Below are 22,910 nucleotides of genomic sequence, written 5' to 3'. Positions count from 1 at the left end.
TTTTGTGCAAAATTAAAAATTGTCTATAACAGAGCATATGATGAAGGAACATTGATGTGCAAAACTATAAAATAAATAAACTAATTAATTAAAAAAAAACATCAAAAATGAAAAAACTAATAATGTTCACAGTTTTAAAACTAGAAAAAACTAATAATGTTCTCGGTTTTATTGGATAGTTGAATCAAACCAATAAGTAGAAGGGCAAAAACGTTTAATCTCATGCTCTGTTTTTATTTTCCCTCAGTTAGCGAAACAATTATCTGAAACATTATTATGCAAAATTGATAATGTTCTTAGTTTTGAAAATGGAAAAAAACTAATAATATTCTCAGTTTTACTAAATAGGTCTTATTGGTTCAAAAAATCTTAGATAAGACCTAAGCTACCACAGCATTTGTAAATAGAACTTTTAGGTAATTAACTCTTAAAAAATAAAATGCGAAAGTAAAATTAAATTAAAGTAAGGTACAAACTAGAGTTTAATAACAAAATTGGTTAAGGATCCAACCTACAAATCAAATCAAAGTTCATACAATGAAAAGAAAGCAGCTCTGTGAGAGAGATCAATACAGATGCTCTGTAATGGGCAACCAAAAAAAAAAAAAAGACGAAGTAATTTAAAATTTGCGTTAATTACAAAATACCTATATTTTTTAAGTTTTTAAAAATGGACACCATTTATTTGTTTCAGAGCCTCTATATTTAAAAAAAAAAAATTACACTTATGGCACTACATACTCACAAAAGTACCCAAAACATACCCAGCCATACCCATGCACCCAAACTGTACCTAACATTCAAGAAAATAAGAAAAAGTACCAGCCATACCTGGTAAGTACCAGATACTTGTGTGATGCTTTATAGCTCCACAGGTATTACTATTACAACTTAAGCAAAGATGATCTACTATTACAACTTAAACAAAGATTATCAGACCTCAAATAAATTGATCAAAGTTTTTGTCCCAAAAGTTGTTTACTACATTTATTCACAAATCCAAACACATCAATGAACCTTTCACAGATGCCCTCATCATAAAGAGGCCACATATGAAATCAACAACTTTCTCAAAGAGCAGATACTAACATTTCAATGGTCATAATGAGGTCAGACAATTGCATAGTTAGGTCATCTGTTTGCTCACCAAGGAAAAGTATACAAAAAGATAAGAACACAGGTCCAATTGAATCTATGGATGGTACACCAGATGAATAAGGCTGTATTTTGCGGTCAAAATGGAGACATAGCTACAAAGTAAGAGAAGTACAGCAGTACCTTCCATCAAGGCGCCTGTAGGTAACACCGATTACATCCAAAGTCCACTCCAAGATATCAAGCATGGATGTCCATTGGCTGAAAATCAGAACTCGATGCCCATTTTGCTTTAATGAAGGTAGAAGTTTGGATAATGCCTACATCACAGATATAGGAACTCAAATCATTTTGTGAGCACAAGATATTCTATACTATGACTCTCTGCAAACATTCAGGCAACATACTTATTTTCAAACCCAACACATCACTAAAAGCCTACCCGGCATTTTGCTGAAATCATAACTTCTTCATCTGAAAGAAGTCCCTTCGTATCAGTAACACCATGATAAAGCAACAGCTGCAAATAGGAAGTTGAAACGTAAATCAATATCAATCTATATGACAGATTTACACAAGCAGGCTCAGTATCAGTAGCCATGATACTGTTGGATAGAATGGTCTCAAGCTAAACACAGATATAACACAATGTCAGGAATGCATCCAGTGTCCAGCCAAAATACAACGCAACCAGGAAATGCAATAAGACAAAGGACGAGCACATATGGCATTTTCTAATGTCTAACCTAACTCCATTAGGCTCCTAATGATTGTTTTTGCTAGTGCATGCTTCCATGCCCCAAATAATAGCCAGCAACTGATTATGATATACAAGTTTAATCATAATTATCCAACTTATTAATTTCCCAAGAATGGTTACAATCGCCTTGCATTATACGAGTAGTAGTGGATTTGAACACCATAAGGAATTCTGCTCAACTAAACTCTCAGTCTTTATGCTGACACTTTTATACTTTTCATTTCATTAAGTTCATATAGGGCTGCAACCCGAACCGAGCCGAGCCAAGCTTTGCAGGGCTCGAGCCCGGCTTGTTCGTTTATTGAGCTTGAGCTCGGCTTGGTAACTAATCGAGCTTCAACTCAGCTCGTTAATATTAGTCAAGCTCGGCTCGAAGCTCAATAATGAATTTTTTTTACTATTATTTATATTATTTAAATATATAAATAATATATTTACATATTATTTAAATAAAAATATTATTTATATTTAACATATAAAAAATATATTTATGCTATTATTTATATATTTTTTTATATTATTTAATATATAAATAATATATTTATTCTATAATTTAAATAAATATAAACAAGCCGAGCTTATTCGAGCTCAAGCTCAGCTCGTTTACTAAAGGAGTCTAAAGGTGATGCTCAAGCTCATTTATTTACTTAACAAATCGAGTCGAGTCGAGATCTTAACGAGCCGAGCTCGCAAATAGCTCGGTTCGTTTGCAGTCCTAAGTTCACATCATCAACTTTCTTTGATAACGTAAAAATAATTTTCAATTTTAAGCACTTCAGTCAACACAATCCTGTGGTACGACACTTAGTCCACTATATTCTTTATTTTGCATAGCTACGGGTTACTAGTTTTCTAAATAATTAAATCCCCTATAAGAAATTCCCACATCACCACTTTTCTAGTGAATAAAAATAGGTGATGCATCGCAAAAAGGTTAAGGGAAAGTAGCATTGGGATTGGCTACTGTGCGTTTGGTGGCTCCAATTTCTTGCACCCAATTGATTTTGATTGACTTTAGAGCTTTTGGTACCAACAAGAAAGCCAAGGCTTTATAGGAATGTTGCGTTTCGCTCAACTCCATGTGTTGTTTGGTTGAAGTTCAACACTTGGATCTTTGAGCACTAAGTTGAGGACACTAATTCTCTTTGGGATAGAGTATTTTTTATCCTCTTTTTGGAATTCGGATTCCTCTCCCTCTAAGGAGATCTTTATTTTTTTATTTTATTTCTAGGATTCGTGGCAGTGTGACTTGTTTGGTACCTTAATTTGCTTTTTTCATCTCTTTTGTTTTCTTTGGTGGAGTTCTTGTCTCCCACTTTTTTGTAGTTCTTTTTACTTTTTATTATTAATATAATTACTTCTGATGCTGATTAAAAATAAAATAAAAAATAAAATAAGCATTAGCTATAGCATGCAAGACTTTCTGCAGTTTAGTAATGGAGATAATTAAACTACAAAAGATGCAGTTCAATAGATGCATAACCCAAGTAAGCAAATAAAAATGAAAGACCCTTGCAAACCCAAATCAAAGCATTTCTCTTCCCAAAGCAAATTCAAATTTCAAAGCCAATAACTATTTTATTAGAGAGTGAATTCCTTCTATTTTGGGGCCATAGTTGCAGAGCCACAGAAGAATATGCTTTTTGAGTTATTCAATTTCCTTCACAAAATTTGATAGATGCAACATAGTTTATGAAGTCACGGATGCCATTTCATAGCAATGTTATAACAGTATCATTAGGGCCCATTATAGAACGGATTGACAAAGCAGGCACAAATAAATTCACAACTGTAACAACCATTACAGCTAGCCATTCCAATGTCAAGCATTACAACCTACTACAATGCCATGATAACTATTGCAGGTCACTTAAAAAACACACCACGACCTCATTCAAATTATAAAAAACTAAGATATAACGAACTAGGACTTAAACATTCATAGCAAATAGTTTAAGGGTTTGTTAGCAAATACTAAAAAAGTATAGCTGTAATTACCAAATCTCATTTCTCCACAACCAATACTTCCCATATTGTATACTGACTGCAATTGTTACCATGACTTATACCTGCTAAAATTGTCAAGAGTGTTTTTTATGGAATTTTATATTCAGGGTATTATTGTTATATTGACATTATTGTTATGATACAATATGTGCTAAGATGATGATGTAGGACGACACAGTGAGGACTTTAAAGCTGAATTTTTGTGGGTTTAAGAAGATTAGTTTCTAGGAATCACTCCAAAAGGCCTTAGGCATCACACCTACCTAGGGTTCGGGTTGCATCACATAAACCCAAAAGAGACTTCAAAACTCTAAAATATTTATAAAATATCAACTCTATTGAATTAGAAGCATTACATGACTATACATAAACTTAGAGACTTTCTTCTTTTTTTTATAATACTTCCTTAAACCAAGGATTGTAAAATAGGAAACTACTAAAATTTTAAATTCTAAAACACACCTTAGACACAATAAAAAAAACATAAACAAAAATCAATTAAATCTTGACCCACAAGACGACTCAACCCCTACAGCCCATGTCAACATATCTAAAAATTAACAAAATACCCCTAACCTAAAAACTCTAGAAAGCATAAAATAATTATAAAATCAGACCCTAATAACAATAAAAACAAACTTATGTATGGTTCCTATTAATTTCTCTTTGAAATTTTGCCAATATCCAAATATCATTGCTTCTTTGAATTTAACATTCCTTCAGTTTCTTATACTCTTGCATCAGGTAAGGGTTTTCATTAATGTTAAAAATCTATTCATCATATTCTCTTCTCTCCACTTCTCTCTTTCTTTTCTAACCCTAACCCCAATTTCTTACACTTTGCACTTAAACTTGGTATCAGAACACTCCAATCTTACCCAAAAGTGTTATTTAAGTCTGAAAATCATCACAAGGTGACCTTAACTTGTCAATGTCATTGTTCGTACGATCGGGCAAATGCATGGTCTTGCTCTCCTAGTGATTATGGTATGTGTGGAATTTTTTAAAGCCATTTGATGTACGTGTTCAATTTTTGAAGTATTTTCATATTTTTTATGGTTCATTTTTTAATCCGCTCTTTGGAGCCTTACTCTTTTTTCTTCATTGAAATGACACCCATGGTTGCAGACAAGACCCTTGGATGCCTTCTTTGAGTTTAGAGATGATGTTTTGTAGTGTTGTGAATGGGTATTTTGACTCTCACTGTGGTTCAACTCTGTTGTCTTGCTATAATAGTGGTTTGATCTTGCTTCTTCCTCGAGCCTGCACATGTGCTAAGGTGAGTGTTTTAATTAACGCCAAAAAACCTGTTCATCGTACTCTCTTGACTCCTTTTCTTCTCTCTTTCTATTCAAACCCTAAACGTAGTTTCTTGCACTTTGCACTTTAATTAGCAATAGTACTTGACTCAATTAATTTAGTATGGTACTCAATCATGTTTATTTTAAATGAATTTTTTTGTTTTTTGGCACTAGGGTGTCCGGATCAAAGCCCGACTAATCCCCAAGGATGCACAAGCCCTCAATAAGGAGTTTCTCGCAACTACTCCACAATTAATTCAAAGATTTTCAACCAATTCGATGGCCGTAAGGAATTGTTAGCACCGAGGTTTTAAAAAGTGGCTGCAACCGTTACGTAACGCCATTACATAACAGTTGTGGTAGTTACCGCCACCCGTTGCGGCCGCTATAGCGGTGTGACGGAAATTCACATATGTAACGGCCGTAACGATACAGTAACGGCCTTAACGGTCCGTTGCACACCGTTACACCCTTTTATAATATTCTGAATAATTTCCTTTTCAAAAAAAATAAAATAACAGATTACAAAAAAAGAACAAATACTCAAGTAATCCAAACCCAAAGAAAAAATCTTATTTGAATTTATTTTCTTTATAATTTTTTATTTTTTTTCATTACATTAGCATTAGCATGTACATCAAAAAATATATAAACAGTAGTTGTATTTATTTTTACAATCATTTTATTTAATATTTAATTATAAATATTTTTTATTTTGTTATTGTAATGTGTTGTCTAAAAAATGTCTTTAAAAAACTCAAAATATTTTTTGTTTATGGCACAATTTTTATTATTATAATCATTTCATTTAATACTTAATTATAAATAATTTTATTTAGTTACCTGTAAAGCATTGTCTCAAAAAATATTTTTGTTTATAGCACAATTTTTATTTTTATAATCATTTTATTTAATAATTGTAAATATTTTTTATTCAATTAGTTTAGGTATTGGTCAAAAATAATTTGTAGATATTTAAAATCAATTATTCTTAAAGTCATTAACTATTGAAATAAAATGTAAAAAACACATTTTATAGTGATTTGAAAATATGAAATATATTGGATCATACTTAAAAATTAATAAAAATTGATCAAAATCTATCTTAAACCCTAATAAATGTGATTCTAAAAAAAGAAAAATACGCGTATCGTTAAGTTTTTTTCAAATTATGCGGGGAAAAAAAATCACAGTTCCGGTCACCGTAATCGTTACACTATGGGCTTTATACCCCACAACCACAACCGCAACCGCAACCACAACTGTGCGACCGCAACCGCTTTTCGAAACCTTGATTAGCACCTAAGAGGTTTTGATCCCTAAACCTTGGAGAGAGCACACCCCTAAGACCCAAGGCGTTACCACCAGGCCAACCCTTTGGGTTTGTTTATTTAAATTAAATTGAACCCAACTGGATGAATCAATTAATTCAGTTTGGTGGGTCCACTTTATATTTGAGCATGCTTTATTTATTTGGACTTGGGGTGTCAAACCCGTGACTTAAATATTTGTTAGTGTTTGTAAAATTTATTTAGACCGTTTGCAAGTTCATAAATAAATATTAGATCCAATACCCATGACCCACACAAATGAGATTGAATTTTTGAGTAAGCAATTCCATTTCAACTTTTGGAGGGAAATTCTCCCCCATTTTCCCTCTTGGCTGTTGACACCTCTCCCCTTCCCTTCCTTTTGTTTTTGTTCTATATGTATTACATGGTCAAATTTATTAGAAAGAGAGTTGAATGTTAGGTGATAGTTTGTCAAAGATTTTGAACACATTATATACTTGTAGGGAGACAACACAAACCCTTCTCGCATCTTTCCCTTCACTGCCGTGAGTTCCTCTCCCCCTCCCTATTCGATTTTTTTTTTTTTTTCCCTTCCATGGAACAGCTTGTTTCCTTGTGTATTTTTTAAGACATTTTTGTTGAGTTCTTGGTGCTCAAAGCCTTCTTGAAAGATTGGAAGCTTGGATTTAAAGCTTCTAGTTGGTGACATTACTCATCATCTCTTTTGCTCTCATTTAGAAAAATAGGGTAGGGATTTCATCTCTTTTACTTGAAATGTATAGAAAGCATGTTACGGTTACTATTATTATTTTATTTGATTGATGAGTATACTAAATCCATGAGTTATGATTCATTGTGTTAGTTTGCCATTCATGACTATATTATACTTGATTTGGTGTCCTTGAATATATTCATCTATGTAGTGGCATAACACCATGATTTCCATGTCACTAGTCTCAAGAAAATTAGGGCTTTTGTGTTATTTCATTTTATTTCAAGAAATGAAGTCACTAAAGTGAAATTGGTGGGCTAGTGGGTATCAATATGAAGAAAATGATATGCATCTAGCCAGTGTTGTGAAAAGCGTGCCTAGCGAGGCGAGGCGCACTGCCTGCGACTGAACAGGTACCAGGCAAGGCACTTTTAGTTAGGCGCGCGCCTTACCAGTGATTGGAACTAGGCGAGAGAGGCGCAAGGCTCTCGCCTAGGCACGACTAATTGTTTAAGAGGTAGATTTGATCTAACAACTCAGATGAACCCTTCGAATGGCTCGTAATCACAGAGGATTACAACTCATGTACCATATGAGCCAAATACGACTCAGATGAACCCTATCGAAGTCGTCTCTTCCTCTTTCGCCTCGCAATCAACTTCGACTTTGACTGGGCTGCTGGAGCTGGACTTCGACTGCGACATTGGACTTCGACTTGGGCTTCGCAGGTCTGTTCGACTTCGACTCTCTCTCCCCTTCTCCTTCTTCGTCTTCGACTTTCAGTTCTGCTTTTTTTTTCTTTTTTTTTTTTTGGGCTTCGACTTCTTCAGTGCTCTATTTTGCCTTCAACTCTTCCTCTCTCTCCTTCTTCAGTGCTCTGTTTTGCTTCTTTTTTTTTTTCAATTATTTGAGTTGAGTCTTTGAAAAAAAATGTAAGAGAAGAATTTACAAAAAAAATTTAAAAAATTAGGGAAAAAAAAATTATTTGTAATATGCAAAGAAAAAAAAATTTATTTGTAATATGTAAGAGAAGAATTTATCTGTTAGGGAAAAAAAATTACAAATAATTAATTATTCACATAATTAATTAATACAATGTGGTATTGGTCTTTTTTTTTCCTTCATCTGCTAGGGATTAAATTTGTTTTTCATTTATTCTTTTAATACAATTATTTTTTTATTTATTAAATTTGTTGTGTAGAAAATGACATCGGAAAGTAATAAAAAAGATCCGGCGCGGCAATATGCCCATTTGGTAGAGGAGAATAATTTAAACAAGTTCGAGTGTAATTTTTATGGTAAAGTATCAAATGGAGGTATTTATCGGGTGAAACAACACATCGCGGGAGGTTGTAGGAATGTCACTGCTTGCCCGAAGTGTCCTTCTCATGTAAGAGAAAAGATTAGAGAGTTCATGTAAAAACAAAAGACACAAAAAGAAGAAATGAACATGTTGCCTGATTTCGATGACATGGACATGGAAGATGAAGATGAAGATGAAGATGTCGTTGAGATCAATGTCAATCAACACCGTAAGTTGACAAGTAGTAGCCAAGGTTCATCCAAATCCAAATCCAAATCAAAAATGCCAAAGAGAAAAGGGCCTATGGATGTTTACTTCACACCCAATCCTAAATCAGTGGTGAAAAATCGAAGAGACCAAGCAAGAGGGAAACAAATCAAAATTGACGCAAATAACCCTTACAAAAAAGAAATGAGAGCTCGGGCAGTGCAAAGATTTGCAAGGTGGATGTATGATGCTGGTATCCCTTTTAATGTAGTAAATTATGAGAGTATTGGACCCAATGATTGAAGCCATTGGCCAATATGGTCCTGGTATGAAGCCACCAACTTACCATGAAGTGCGGGTTACCCAACTCAAAAAAGAAGTGAAACATACTGAAGATTTGATGAAGAATCATAAAGAGGATTGTGCAAAATACGGGTGTTCCATAATGGCTGATGGTTGGACTGATAAGAGAGGAAGGACATTGATTAACTTTTTAGTTAATTGTCCAAGAGGAACCATGTTTGTTGAGTCGGTTGATACTTCTAGCTATTCAAAGGATGAGCAAAAGCTATTTGAATTACTAGACAAGTTTGTGGAAAAAGTTGGAAAAGAGAATGTGGTGCCAGTTATCACTGATAGTGCTGCAGCCAATGTGTTGGCGGGTAAGAATATTTCCTCATTCCTTACATCAAAATTGTTTACTCATAGTTTGTTTTGTATTTAAAATTTAAAAACTTGAAAATAATAATTCTTTGTTATTGGCCCCGTTTGGTAGAGCTGTGGGAAAGTGCTTATAGCTTATGCCTAAACAGCTTATAGCTTATAACTTTTAGCTTAAGCTAATTTCCAGCTTATTCTTAAAGCATCTCCTGCCCCACTCAAAGAATAAGCTGTTTTCTGACTTCTACAAAGCTATAAGCTATAAGCTATAAGCTAAACCAAACACATCAAAATAGCTTAAATTAAGCTGAAAGCTGAAATAAGCTGAAATTAAGCTGTACCAAACAGGGCCATTGTTACATTATAGGGAGATTTTTGGAAGCTAAGTATGAACACTTGTATTGGACACCATGTGCTGCTCATTGTTTGGACTTGATGTTAGAAAACATTTTCAAGATACCTAGACTGAAAAAGACATTTGAAAGGGGCATTACAGTACATGGCTACATTTACAATCAGCCTACGTTGCTAAACATGATGAGGCGCTATACAAATTTGAAGAATTTGATCAAGCCTGCAAAAACTAGGTTTGCAACGGCCTTTTTAACTGTCTAGGATGCATCAACAAAAAAACAATTTGAGAAAGATGGTCACCTTCGAAGACTGGACCTCAAGCAAATGGGCAAAGGAGCCACAAGATAAAAGAATGGCACAAACTTTGTTGATCCCTTCATTTTGGAATACTGTTGTGTTTGCTCTTAAGGTCTCGGGTCCTCTTGTCAAAGTGCTTAGATTGGTTGATACCGAGAAGAAACCTCCCATGGGATACATTTATGAGGCAATGGATAGGGCAAAAGAATGCATTACAAGTTCATTTGATCGTAAAGAAGAGAAGTATAATGAAATCTTCGAAATCATCAACAAAAGATGGGATGTCCAATTGCATCGACCTTTACATGCAGTTGCGCATTTTATTAACCCAGAATTCTTTTACCCAAAAGCGTTAGAAGTGCAAAAAGATCATGAAGTGATGAATGGGTTTTATGAATGCATGCAAAGGTTGGTCCCGGATGTCACTGTTCAAGATTTGATCACTAAGGAGATGAGTATTTATATGAAGGCTGAGAGTCTTTTTGGCAAGTCTGTTGCGATTAGGCAAAGAAATACACGAGCACCAGGTAATATATTATAGACTCAGAGTTTATTTTTAGTAATACTTTTAGTAAAACTCAATACTTGGTAACAGTTATTTCTAACTAGTGGATTATCGCAACTGATTGGTGGGCATCATATGGTTCTTATACTCCAAACTTGCAAACTTTTGCCATAAAAATCCTTAGCCTAACATGTAGTTCATCGGGTTGTGAACGAAATTGGAGTGCATTCGAACATGTGAGTATTTAACATTCTAATAATTTTTTGTTCAACTCAAATATTTTTTAGTCTCATTATATAGAATTTAATATCCTTTTAATACTTGCAGCTTCATAGCAAGAAAAGAAATAGATTGGAACAACAACGACTCAATGATTTAGTGTATGTCAAATACAATAGAACATTGAGATTTAGGTATGACATGCGCAACACTCTTGATCCCATATCTTTGCAAAATATCGATAAAAGCAATGAGTGGTTGCTTGGGAGGATGGATGGAGAATCAGATGAAAATAATGAGCCTATGTTTGATGATGATGATGACTTGACGTGGGCCACTATTGCTAGAACTTCTGGAGTAGAAGAAAGTAGCCATGCAAGTAGAGCAACAAGTTCACGCTCAAAGGCACAACCGAGGATATCTAAATCATCAACATTGACTCCACTTCAATTAATAGATGAAGAGGAAGTGGGCTCAGATGACACAGAGGAGGAAGATGTTGAGAGATATAAATCAACGATGGAGAAGAAGATGTTGCCATTGATGTTAAGGATGATGATTGACTGACACCGACCTAACCTACCCTTTCTTTTGATATTGATGTTTTTAAGTGTTAACGCGTATATTAGTATTTGTTGGATATTTATGTTTTGGATGTTAGTGTTTATGTTTTTTTTTTTAATTTTATTAAATGTGGATTATTTGATCTTTGAAAATTGGAATGTTATGTAATATGCACTTTCATGGCTTTGAGAATTATTCTATATTTTGTCTTGAATCTTGATTACTTTTTATTTTTAAAAAAATTGTCTTAGTACTATGAATGATTAGTCTATGTTAATTTTTCTATTTTTTATGAAGACTGTGCGCCTTACTTCAATAAAGCCCGCGCCTCGCCTTGCGCCTAGGCCCAGGCCCCGAGAGACCTTCAGCGCCTTAGTGCGCTTTGAGCCTTTAAAAACACTGCATCTAGCTATACATTTGAATTTCATAGTGATTAGTATACTAATTTCTATAAAAAATTTGCATGTTAGTTTAATATCAATGGTTAGAGATAATGTTTATTGAATTTGAATGAGTTTTGGTGGTATTGTTAGTTTAGCGATGATGGATAATTGATAACTTATGAAGCACAGGCATGGGTACGGGTACGAGTACTGGTACTGATAAATCTAAAAAAATTAGACGGTTTGGTACATTTGTAAAAAAATATTTATTTTTAATTTGGAGTAATGCAAAAATTGGTTAAAATGGATTAATTTGTTAATATCCAACCTACAATTAATATTTAATGTCAAAAGTAAAAGTATAAACCAAAATTAAATGTCATTATATTAAATAACTTACAAACCATATATTAATTTAAATCGTGCTAAGCATAAAACTAAAATGAAATAATGACATGGGTACTAAAATGAATTACTAGGTACGGCTTGGGTATATACTAGGTATATACCTTTCACTAGACTTGGGTATACCCAAATACTAGGTACGGTATGACTTGGGTACGGTACGACTATACCTAAACGTACGGTACGGCCATTTGGTGTACCCATGATTTCATGCTATACCATTTGGATACCCATGATTTCAAAATGATTTCATGCTATACCGCGATTTCATACTACACCGTACCATACGGTATGATTTGAGTATATATTAGATACGTCTGGGTATACCAAAAATTAAGAAGAAAAAATTTGCATACGTGTTTCGTGTATCTGGTACGTTTGCAGAAATACCATATGCCAATAAATATCCAGTACAGGTACAACATGTTTGTCAAAATACCCATGCTTTATAGATGATAATAATAGATGAGTGTGATAAACTAGTAATTAATTATTGAAAACTTTGTAACTTGAAAATAAAACATTTTAAGAAAGTATCTATTTTTAGGGAATTTAAAGGTAAATGATGGAAATAAAGTGCTTTGTAAAGGAATGTGAATTTTAATTAGTGTTGAGAAACTTGGAAGTTGAAATTGGTTGAGTTTTGATATATTTTAGAGTAGTGATTTAGCTTTGGGCTTGTTTTCTTTGTTTGGGGCTCGTTTGGCCATTTGGTTAGTTGTGTACCTTGTAGCATGGATGGGTGCCACGTCATTCCATCGGTGAGAGCCCGTAAACCCACGTAGGGTTGATTTCTCCATAGTCCTTTGGTCTAGTAAGCCATGAATATGGGATTAGGGACTTGAATAGTCACCTAGGTTGAGGATATGACTATGTTCTAGTTAGACTCGACGGGTTTGACGAGGTTGGTGAGATATTTCATTGATTTTCGATACTATCAATTTTGTCTTGAATTTTGAAATACTTGTGTAGTATGATATCATCCTACTAACACTATAACAAAGATAATAAGGGTTGGTTTGGGAATAGGCTATTTTAATAACTTTTTGGCTTTTTAGCTAAAATATGAGGTGAAAAAAATTATTATGTTTTGGATATTTTTTGGTTTTTAAAGAAAAAACGTGCAAAACGTAGAAAGGAAAGGAAAACTCTCTTTTTTTGTATAGTTCTTTCATCTTTTGGCTTATTTTAGTGGCTTTTTGGCTATTATTGAGATAATATGATTCTTGCATGTAATTTATTCATTTCAAATGTCTTAGATGATTATTGGTGAGACATATTTGCTCACCCCCTACCATTTTAGGTACTCCACGTCCAGCAACAGAGTTGGGCGGTCATGCCTAACAATTAATTATTTTGCAAACTTACACATGTATATCCATGCTTAATTATATCTAGGCCCTTTTTGAGTTATTATTTTGGGCATCGGCATGTAAACCTAACTAGTTTGTTTATGAACTTGTAAAATTAGTTAGTTAGCATGCTTATATTAGTTGGATGTTTATGTGATTTGCATTTTGGGGTTGTGAGCTCATTCGTGGCTTTTAAAGCCTAAACTTGGGAGTTCTAACTTCATGACTGAATTTTAATTATCTTGTGTATTGGTATTTTATTCTAAGCAATTGTTATGAGATTTGAGCTTATGAACATTTGAAGTTACAGAAATAATATTTTATTTAAATTTGTCCCAAATTGGATTTCATCACTAATAAAATATTTGGGAGTTATTTGACTCCTTCATGTCATATTCTTCTAAATCTAAACTTTATCGGGTTCAATCACCGTAATTATTATAAATTAGTAATAATCCACCAGCTTATAAACCGGGGTGTGACAGTACCAAGGCAAACAGCCCACTCAAGCAACTCCCAATCCCGTTCGAGCTACCCCTTCTTCAGCATTCTCCATTGCATTTGTATATTGCGGACAAAAGTGAACCAATCATCTAATTGCCTACTCAAGTGGGTTGTATAGCCACATGATCAACTTCTTCACTCCTTTAGTAATAAGGGCTCTATCACCTCATCAATCTTCCACTTGGAGACTGATTCCAGACACGAATAAACTGCAAGCCTCAACTATTTATATCATCACAAAGTAACACAGCAACTCAATCCTCCATTTTCAAGTGCCAAGACCAACTGAAGTTGAACACAACTTTAGTTTCTCAATGATAACCACCCTGGCCATCATATCTGCAGGATTTTCTTTGCTGTGAATCTTGTCTAAACTAAATTGCCATCCTCAAAAAGCTATCATACAAAAAGATATTTGATGTCAATATGTTAGTCCTCATGTCAAACAATGAATTCTTTACAAGATGCATCACAATGTAGCTATCATTGTAAAACTTGCAATCCTCAAGCTTCATGCATCTATTTCCAAGCTTCTCTCCTTGCAACATATCTTGTGTCTATAGTGGAGATGGTCATAACCTCTGTACCTAAGAGACCCATCTAGCTGCAATGCTTCCAAGAGTAAACACATACACCATCCGCTTCTTTCTACTAATGTCACCTGCTACATTGGAGACAGCATATACATGCCCTAAATATCCATTTGATAGCTTCTCTATATTCCTTTCCTTCCCAATGCCCCTTTCCTAAATTGTACATGCATCCACTGACAACTCCTGTATAAGCGACGTTTGGCTTGTACAGAACATACATCAAATTGCCAACAAATTAAGCATTCAGAACCTACACCATGGACTCACCCTCGTGTCGTTTCATATTGTTCCTTCGTCAATATAAAATGGCTTGCTAACTAAATTGGGTCCCAAGAAGCTCCCCAGTTGTTAACTAAATTGTTCACTGATGGTGAGGAGGAACATAAAATATGAAAATTCATGCAACTTTTGAATCAATTTTTTTTATTTAATTTTATTTATTTATTTGGATTGGCACCAGGGTGTCCAAATCAAAGCCCGACTAATCCCCAGGAGTGCACAGGCCCTCAGCAACTTTTGAATCAATTTTGCAACCAAATGACACTAGAGGAACCTAAATCAAGCACAGATGCACACAACTTTCTTAAGAAAAATCACTTCACAAAATTTTTGTAGTGAAAAAAATTTATATGAAGAATCTATGAGAAAAATTAGTTGGGACTTATCCAATAGTGAAAAATATTTATATAAATATATATATTCAGTTGTGTATATCAAAAAGAGAACCACATGCACATCATGCGAAGAGTAATTATATATTAGTCCCAAAGTTGTTCCTCCATCCATTGTTTCCACAGAATAACTTGTTTTGCCCATTTTGGGGAATAAATTGAGATGGTTTGGTCATACACAACAAAGGTAGTAGTGAAGAGATGTGATACAGTGACGGGAGATGGAAGTGTTAGGGGAAGGGACAAACCTAAATTGACATGAGCTAGTGTAGTAAATAAAGATATGAATCTCCTTAATTTGACTAACCAAATGGCCTTTGATAGAATCGAGTGAAGAAGAAGAATTCACGTAGCCGACCCCATTTGATAGACGTTAAGGCTTGGTTTGGTTTGTTGGTATTGATAAGTAAAATTGTAATAGAGAAAATGCCAAGGGGATACTACTCTTTTAAGAGAGAAATGTGTACTAAAATATTATTTTAAAATATATAAATATAAATAAGCACAAACCACCTCTCCTACTCCATCACCTTGAAGCACCCCCTAGCCTTCAAACGGGTAAATTCTTCATAAACCCTCTTCTTACTGTTTGTAATTTTACCTAACACCACCAAACATAACCATATATTTTCGGCACAAAATTCTAAGAAACAAGGGGCTTTCTTATGACGAAAGTATAAAAAGAGATCTTTAATTTTACTTTTTGTCCATTAGTAAAATGAAGTTTGAATGTAATTATCCTTTTCGTGTGTAAACAAGAATGCCAAGGTGATGAGAAACAACCAGATTGCCTGAAGCATTAGCATCCCATTCAAGCTTCCCTTAAAACTCTCAAACATCTTAATGCTATAGTGTGAGACTTTTGAGAAAGGCCATAGTGTTCTGCATTGTTGAATTCGAGTTTGTTTACAAAGGCCTACGAACTAAGATGCAGAAGAATGTTTGATACTAGCCTCCAGAGTTTTAGACCTTTTAATAAGAACAGAGTCTAATATAGTTATTGGTTTTGTTTAATGCATTTCTCATTTTTTTTAGTTAAGTAAATGTTCATTAATAAGAAAGGATCCAACTCAAGTACATATGATGCTTGGTAGTAGTTAATGCAATTAAAATTTGAACTAATTAATATCTATTCCAATTGAATTAGGACACCAGGTGTCCTACTGTATGCCCAAAGTAAAGAATCAGAGTACCAGGTCAAATGATAGAAGAAAGAAAACCAAAAGAGGCATTGTCAAAAAGTTACCCGGTGAATAGAGAAATCATTGTAACTTTTGAGCTCCTCAGTTACTCGGTGCAAGGTACATTCAAAGCCAAACACTCCTTGAGGATGCAACTTTTTAGCAAACCGAACAACGTCCTCATCTGTGTAAATACGCCGCACCAGTAAAGGATGATTTGCAATCTAGAATAGGAAAAGTACACTTATCAGAAAGAAAAGTAAACACAGTCAGATCCAAAGCATTTAGGTTTAAAGCAAATGTAGTGAAAAAGAATCTGCAGCACCTTACGAAACTGAACAAAATAGTTTGAAATTTGACGTTGAGGAAGAATGCCAACAGCATTATTAGAGTCATCCTCTGAAAACTTTAAAACACGAGCTCGTGTAGCTGCACGATACTCCTCAATGGCCGCGTTATAAGCATCATGTTGTTGTTTTTCCATCTCTACATACTCAACCTGCAGCAATATATTCTATCCCTTGAATAACAGATAAAAACAGCAAAAGGCATTTCCAAATAATGAGATAAAGAAATAGGCATTTCCAGAAACCACAATACTAGTTGCAAATAAAACAGAAAAATGTAGATGTGCCATAAAGCCAAATAATGAGATACAGAAATAGGTGTTTCCGGAAAACCACAATACTTGTTGCAACTCCAACAGAAAAATGGATATGTGCCACAGAGCCAAATAATGAGATAAAGAAATAGGTGTTTCTAGAAAACAACAATACTAATTGCAACTTAAACAGAAAAATGGATATGTGGAATACCTGCTGTATCTTTGGCACTAGTTGCTGCATTACATCATATTTTAAACGCCTCAAAATAAATGGTCCCAATATGGACTTCATACGAGAAATCAAATCCCTATCTTCCGAATTGAAAAGCTTTTTCAAGTCTACATCTCCAGTTTCAAAGACATCAGGCATCATAAATGCCAACAATGACCACAGTTCCTGCAATGAAAACCACCAAGTCAAAGAAAGCATTCCAAGTAACTGCACAATAGCAATACAAACTTCAAGATCAGATGTCATATTCTTTTATAAGTATCAAGAGTAGATATCATATAAAACATAAATGAAATTGCTCAAATTTCAATACATTAATAATCTGTGCTGACTTCAGAAAATAAAAGTTAGCCCTGACAAGTGAGAATTAATGACTATACAGTCATATTATCACCACAGGTCACTAAATCAATTTTATTATAAAGAATTCTTACAAAGAGCACAATTCAGTCATACCCATTTACAATCTAAATCTAATTTCTTATGGGTAGATGTTGCAGGTCAAATGCAAAGTTGGTATACGAAAAAAACATTGACAATGTTCAAAGCCTCTAGTAATTCTGTCATTATATGGGAAACGTTAACAAACATCCAGCAATGAAATCGAAGATATATAATACAGATCAAATCTTCCAAAGATATGGTTATGACTTATGAGCTCAAGGAAAACATGTCTTTCACAAAGAAACATTAACAATATTCAAAGCCTCTACTAGTTTTTGTCATTATATTGGAATGGTTAACAGATATCTAGCATTGGCATAAAAAAAAATATAGCATATATATCACTTTACATATCAAATCTTCCAAAGATATGGTTATGAGCTTGAAGAAAATATGTCCTGTAACAAAATGATAAGTGAGTTGTTTAATTCTTTTAGCTTTTCTTTTTTTGCCAGGTAAGCAAATGAGACTTTACAGAAAAATAGGCAATAATTACAGAAACAACAGGCATACACAAGTGAATATGCAAAAGCCATAGAGAGAGAGCATCTAAGAAGATGGATGAGAACCCTATGTGTAAATGACAACACAGGTACCAAAAGGGAAATTAGCAAAGAAACATGCAAAAGTTAGAAAAAGAATAACCATAAGAACCCAAGCAACCTGAGGCACATAACTAAATCTGGCTGCTAATTAAGATGGTAAATCATTATACCCAAAACAGAAAGAATATCTTGCAAGAAGTGAAGATATTTATCTTACTAGTTCTAATGTGGGTGCAAAATATAACCCAAGGAAAAGGAAGTTGTTGAACAACTACTTTGTTGACAATGTCTGGCACATGAGGCCACAACTGATTCATTTGCTACAATTACGCACATCAAATTGTTAGTATTCGTCGTATGTTATTTTTGTGTTAAGTTGAAGGTACTATGGTCATATTGTGGTAAAGTGTTTTACAAGCCAAAAACATATACGTCTTCCCTCCTTTCTTCTCTCCTTCTATAACCCTAACCTTAGTTTCACATATTTTACATTTCAACTTGTATCAGATCACCAATCGACCTCATCAAGTGTTCATTATAATCTGGAGATCGACGCAAGGTGACAATGATGTGCTGATATCATCATCTGTACGACAACATCAGCGTGACGTCATGATGAACAAATTGGGTTCTGTGAACTTATTCTGTGCACTTGTGTTTGTTGGTTGCGGATCATCGATTTGCAATTATGATCCTCTTTTTTTTATTTTTCCCTATTTGGTTATCTTCTATAGGTGCCAAAAACCCTATGGGAGGCTTCCCTTGCAATTAGTTTGTGGATTTGAGGTATTGGTTGGAGGGTTTTTCTGGATTTTGAGTTCGCCCCTGCCTGGGTCCTGACAAATCTCGATTTTTTTTTTTTTTTTTTTTTGGGTATTCTTCTCTTGGAACTATTATATTTTAAGTTTTTTTGCTGACTTGTTTCTTTTTGGCGGGTGTTGAACTCTCACTGTGTTTTGAAACTATTGGTAAGATTACTTTTAGTTTATGGATCCTATTTCTTCTTTCCTTGAGAGCTTGCCTATATTTGTGTCCTGGTCATGTGCTAGTTGTCATGGCTGAGACAAAACCCCCCATGCTCAAGGATGATGAGTTGCCTATATCTATTACTACCAAGAAATTAAATAGTCTAAACTATCCAACATGGACTCATGCAGTAAAAGTGTTTTCGCATGGCAAGAAGTTGCGCTTTCTTACTGAACTTCCTCCTGATGCAGATGATAAAGCTTATGATGAGTGGCCCAGTGAGGATTTGTGTGTTATGGGTGGCTTTGGCATAGTTTGGAACCTCATATTTCTACTACAATGGAGTTTTGTGAAACCTCTAAGCAAATTAGGCACTCCCTTGCAGAGTCATTTTCCAATCAAAGTAATGTTTCTCGAGTATATGAGTTGTATGAGCAAATCTTCGCTACTCAACAGTGTGGTAATTCCTTATTTGAATATTATGATAGCTTTACGACCTTGTGGGCTCAATTATTGCAACATAGACCCTTTACTACTAATTTGCAAAAATTGAGAGGAGTTTATGATGGCATCCTTACTTTGTGCAAAGAGGTGAAAATTCAAACTTTGAATTTTCCGCCAAAGTCATTCCTTTGCTCGTAGTTTGTCTTGTCTTTCCATTCCATCTTATCAGTAGGCTATGTCCATGTTGTGTTGAAAGCATACTATGGATGAGGAAATGAGTGCTCTTCATCAGAATCAACCTTGAGCTTATCCCTCTTCATTTTGGGAAAGTTATTGTTGGTTGTAGTTGGATTTATACTGTGAAATATCTTCCTAACGGTAATGGTACTATTGAAGGGCTTAAGGCACGCCTAGTGGCCAAATGCTACACATAAATCTATGGTGTTATCTGTTCAAATTCTTCTTTATTGCAATCAGTCAGTCTTAGCCTTTATATGATGCTTGATATAAAGAATGTCTTTCTTTATGGAGACCTACAAGCAAGGTTCTGAAAAGCGGTTGCTGTCGCTGTAACGGTGGCGGTGACGCGGTTGCGGTTGCGGTTGCTGGGTGTAAAGGCTGTAGTGTAACAGTTGCGGTAACCGAAACCGTGAATTTTTTTATTTTTCGCACAATTTGAAAAAAACTTACCGATAGGCATATTTTTTTTCCATGATCATATTTATTGGGTTAAAAATAAATATTGATCAATTTTTGTAAATTTTTAAGTATGATCCAATATATTTCATATTTTTAAATCACTATAAACTGAGTTTTTTACGTTTTATTTTAATAATTAATGACTTTATATTATACAAAAAATCAATCACTAACTATCATATATAAGATAAACAATGACAAAAATAAGAGAATAAATAAGAGCCTAAATATATATATATATATATATATATACACATATTTTAACCAAGCCAAATAGATAATGACCACACTTATTATTATTATTATTATTTTCAAACAATATATCTAGATAGACACACACAAACAAAATGGTTTAGTAATAGCAGTTGAATAGAATAGCATAGATCTTACAGCTTAAACAAATCAGTAACATGTTCTTCATCTTCCCTCCTCACTCTCTATCTCTTGCTCCTTCATTTTCTCTCTATCCCTCTTCCCCCATTTTTAGCTTTTTTTTGTGTGTTTTTTCGAAAGAAACAGTTTGGAACCGTTACGTAACGGTGCGTAACAGGCCGTTACGGCTATTACAGCACCGTTACAACTACTACGGCAACCGCTACGGCCGACACACCTGTGAATCGCAATCACACTACAAAAGCGGCCATAACGGGTGGCGGTAACCGCCAAAACCGTTACGTAACGGCGTTACATAACGGTTGCGGCCGCTTTTTAAAACCTTGCCTACAAGAGAAGCTATATGGATTAGTTACCTGGCTATGTTGTTCTTGGTAGTGAGCATCTTTTGTTTGTCGGTTGCGAAAGTTTCTGTATAGTCTTAAGCAATCTCCTCATGTTTAATTTGATCGCTTCAGTGTAATTGTCCTGGCATATAGACTTCGTCGTTCTACTTCTTATCAATTTGTCTGTGTTCATCACTCTAATGGGATTATCGTTCTAATTGTATATGTGGATGACATCATCACTCCTAGCAATGACTCCACTAATATTGCTGATTTGAAACATTATTTAGGTCAACAATTTCACGATAAGGACTTGGGTCATCTCCGGTATTTTCTTAGAGTCGAGGTTGCTCATTCTTCCAGGGGACTATTTTCTCTCTCAATGCAAGTAAGTCGTCTTCTCTTTGAGACTGGTCTCAGTGCATATGTTTAAAATTATGGTTTTTTTCAATGAATATAAACATTATTTTCCAACACAATCTCACACTCTTCTCTTTATAGTAGCTCTTATTCCAACATAAGACATCTGTGCACTATATAGAAGCAGTTTTGCAGAGCAACCATTAGTTAATTAAATCAGCTTTGTAATGATGCAGTGCAAAGCAACCATTTCTTTGTTGAATTGTATACTACATAATATCCATTTTAGTAACTTAAACAAAGGCTATCACCAGTACCATACATGTAAATCATTTTGCAGTGGTGTCCCTGTAAGCATCAGACGCTGGTTGGCACTCCGCGCAATAGACATTAGGTTTTTCCACCTGTAGCTGTTTTTATCCTTCAATGCATGAGCCTCATCCATTAGCACACAACTCCACCGCCAAGATTTCAAAATTTTACGGTCATCTTTCTGCTGCATACTGCCAAAAGAGCATAATGATAAGAATAAAACTAATACCAAATGAACATACATAACATTGGCCTGGAAATTAAGGTAAAGCAAACCTGTGTCGTTCGAAAAGTGAGTAACACACAAGAATAACATTAAATGGAGGTGGCAATCCAGCCTTGGCCAGAGAGCTCAGCTCTCTTGAATATGCCGATCGCGCAGCCCCATGATACTGGAGAACAGAAAATGAGGGACACCACTTTTTCAGCTCCCTTTCCCAGTTCTCCAAAACAGAAGCAGGGCATACTATTAAATGGGGACCTGGATCATCTTCCAAGTGTTTCAACAAGGTTAAATATGTTATAGCCTGCTTGAAATCAGAAACATCACAATTTTTAATTATTAGGATGATAAATTTACAATCAGTATTGCTCATCAAAAAAAATTACAATCAATAACAAAGCAAAGGCAAATGAGTCTAGAGCTCAACTAACCTGAATTGTTTTACCAAGACCCATCTCATCTGCCAATATTGCTGCATGGAATAATAAATGTAAGGCATCAATTACTCTTAGAAACTAGCCTAGGATCATGTACACTACTCTCAGATATATATCAAACACCCAATCAACACTTTAATTACGGTTTCAGTAAGTCAAAATAGGTTTCAGCACATCCAGTTCTAACATGTCCCATCTAAAAATAAAAATAAAAATAAAAAGTTCTAACATGCAAGATAATCAGAACAAACTACTAAGGAGCACATGTTATATGGAAGAACTCATTTCGCAATTCAGAATGCAGTCAAAGGAGTACCACCCTTAATTGCACGAAGCAAAAGTGGAAGTGGGGCAGGCCAAGGTTGGAAGCGGGGGGGCACATAGAACATTCTAAGGTTGGGATTGCCAATGAAAAGAATTATATATTTGATATAAGTATATTAACATATTGTAAGAATTTTTTTTTTTTTTTTTTTTTGGCTTAGTTGTAATATATATATATATATATATATATATATTTTAAAATATTAATAAATATTGGAGATCGGTGTCAATGGAGA

General features: G+C 34.4%; 1 protein-coding gene across 1 annotated transcript in view; it reads right to left on the bottom strand.

Moving 5' to 3' along the window:
• The window catches only part of ETL1 (SNF2 domain-containing protein / helicase domain-containing protein), a 41,693-nt gene that overhangs the window by 1,369 nt on the left and 17,414 nt on the right, over positions 1-22,910 (bottom strand). The window contains exons 3-10 of the mRNA XM_028270451.2: positions 22,345-22,385; positions 21,967-22,217; positions 21,701-21,881; positions 17,181-17,366; positions 16,691-16,864; positions 16,431-16,589; positions 1,538-1,615; positions 1,279-1,415 (exon numbers count right to left, since the gene is read on the bottom strand). Of these exons, the coding sequence (XP_028126252.2) occupies positions 1,279-1,415; positions 1,538-1,615; positions 16,431-16,589; positions 16,691-16,864; positions 17,181-17,366; positions 21,701-21,881; positions 21,967-22,217; positions 22,345-22,385 (1,207 nt within the window). The remainder of the gene's footprint in view (positions 1-1,278; positions 1,416-1,537; positions 1,616-16,430; positions 16,590-16,690; positions 16,865-17,180; positions 17,367-21,700; positions 21,882-21,966; positions 22,218-22,344; positions 22,386-22,910) is intronic.

This window comes from Camellia sinensis, chromosome 5 (assembly GCF_055761805.1).
Source record: "Camellia sinensis isolate YWXY chromosome 5, ASM5576180v1, whole genome shotgun sequence".
NCBI lineage: Eukaryota > Viridiplantae > Streptophyta > Magnoliopsida > Ericales > Theaceae > Camellia > Camellia sinensis.
The sequence above is the reverse complement of the archived record's forward strand: the minus strand, read 5'-3'. Positions and strand labels throughout refer to the sequence as shown.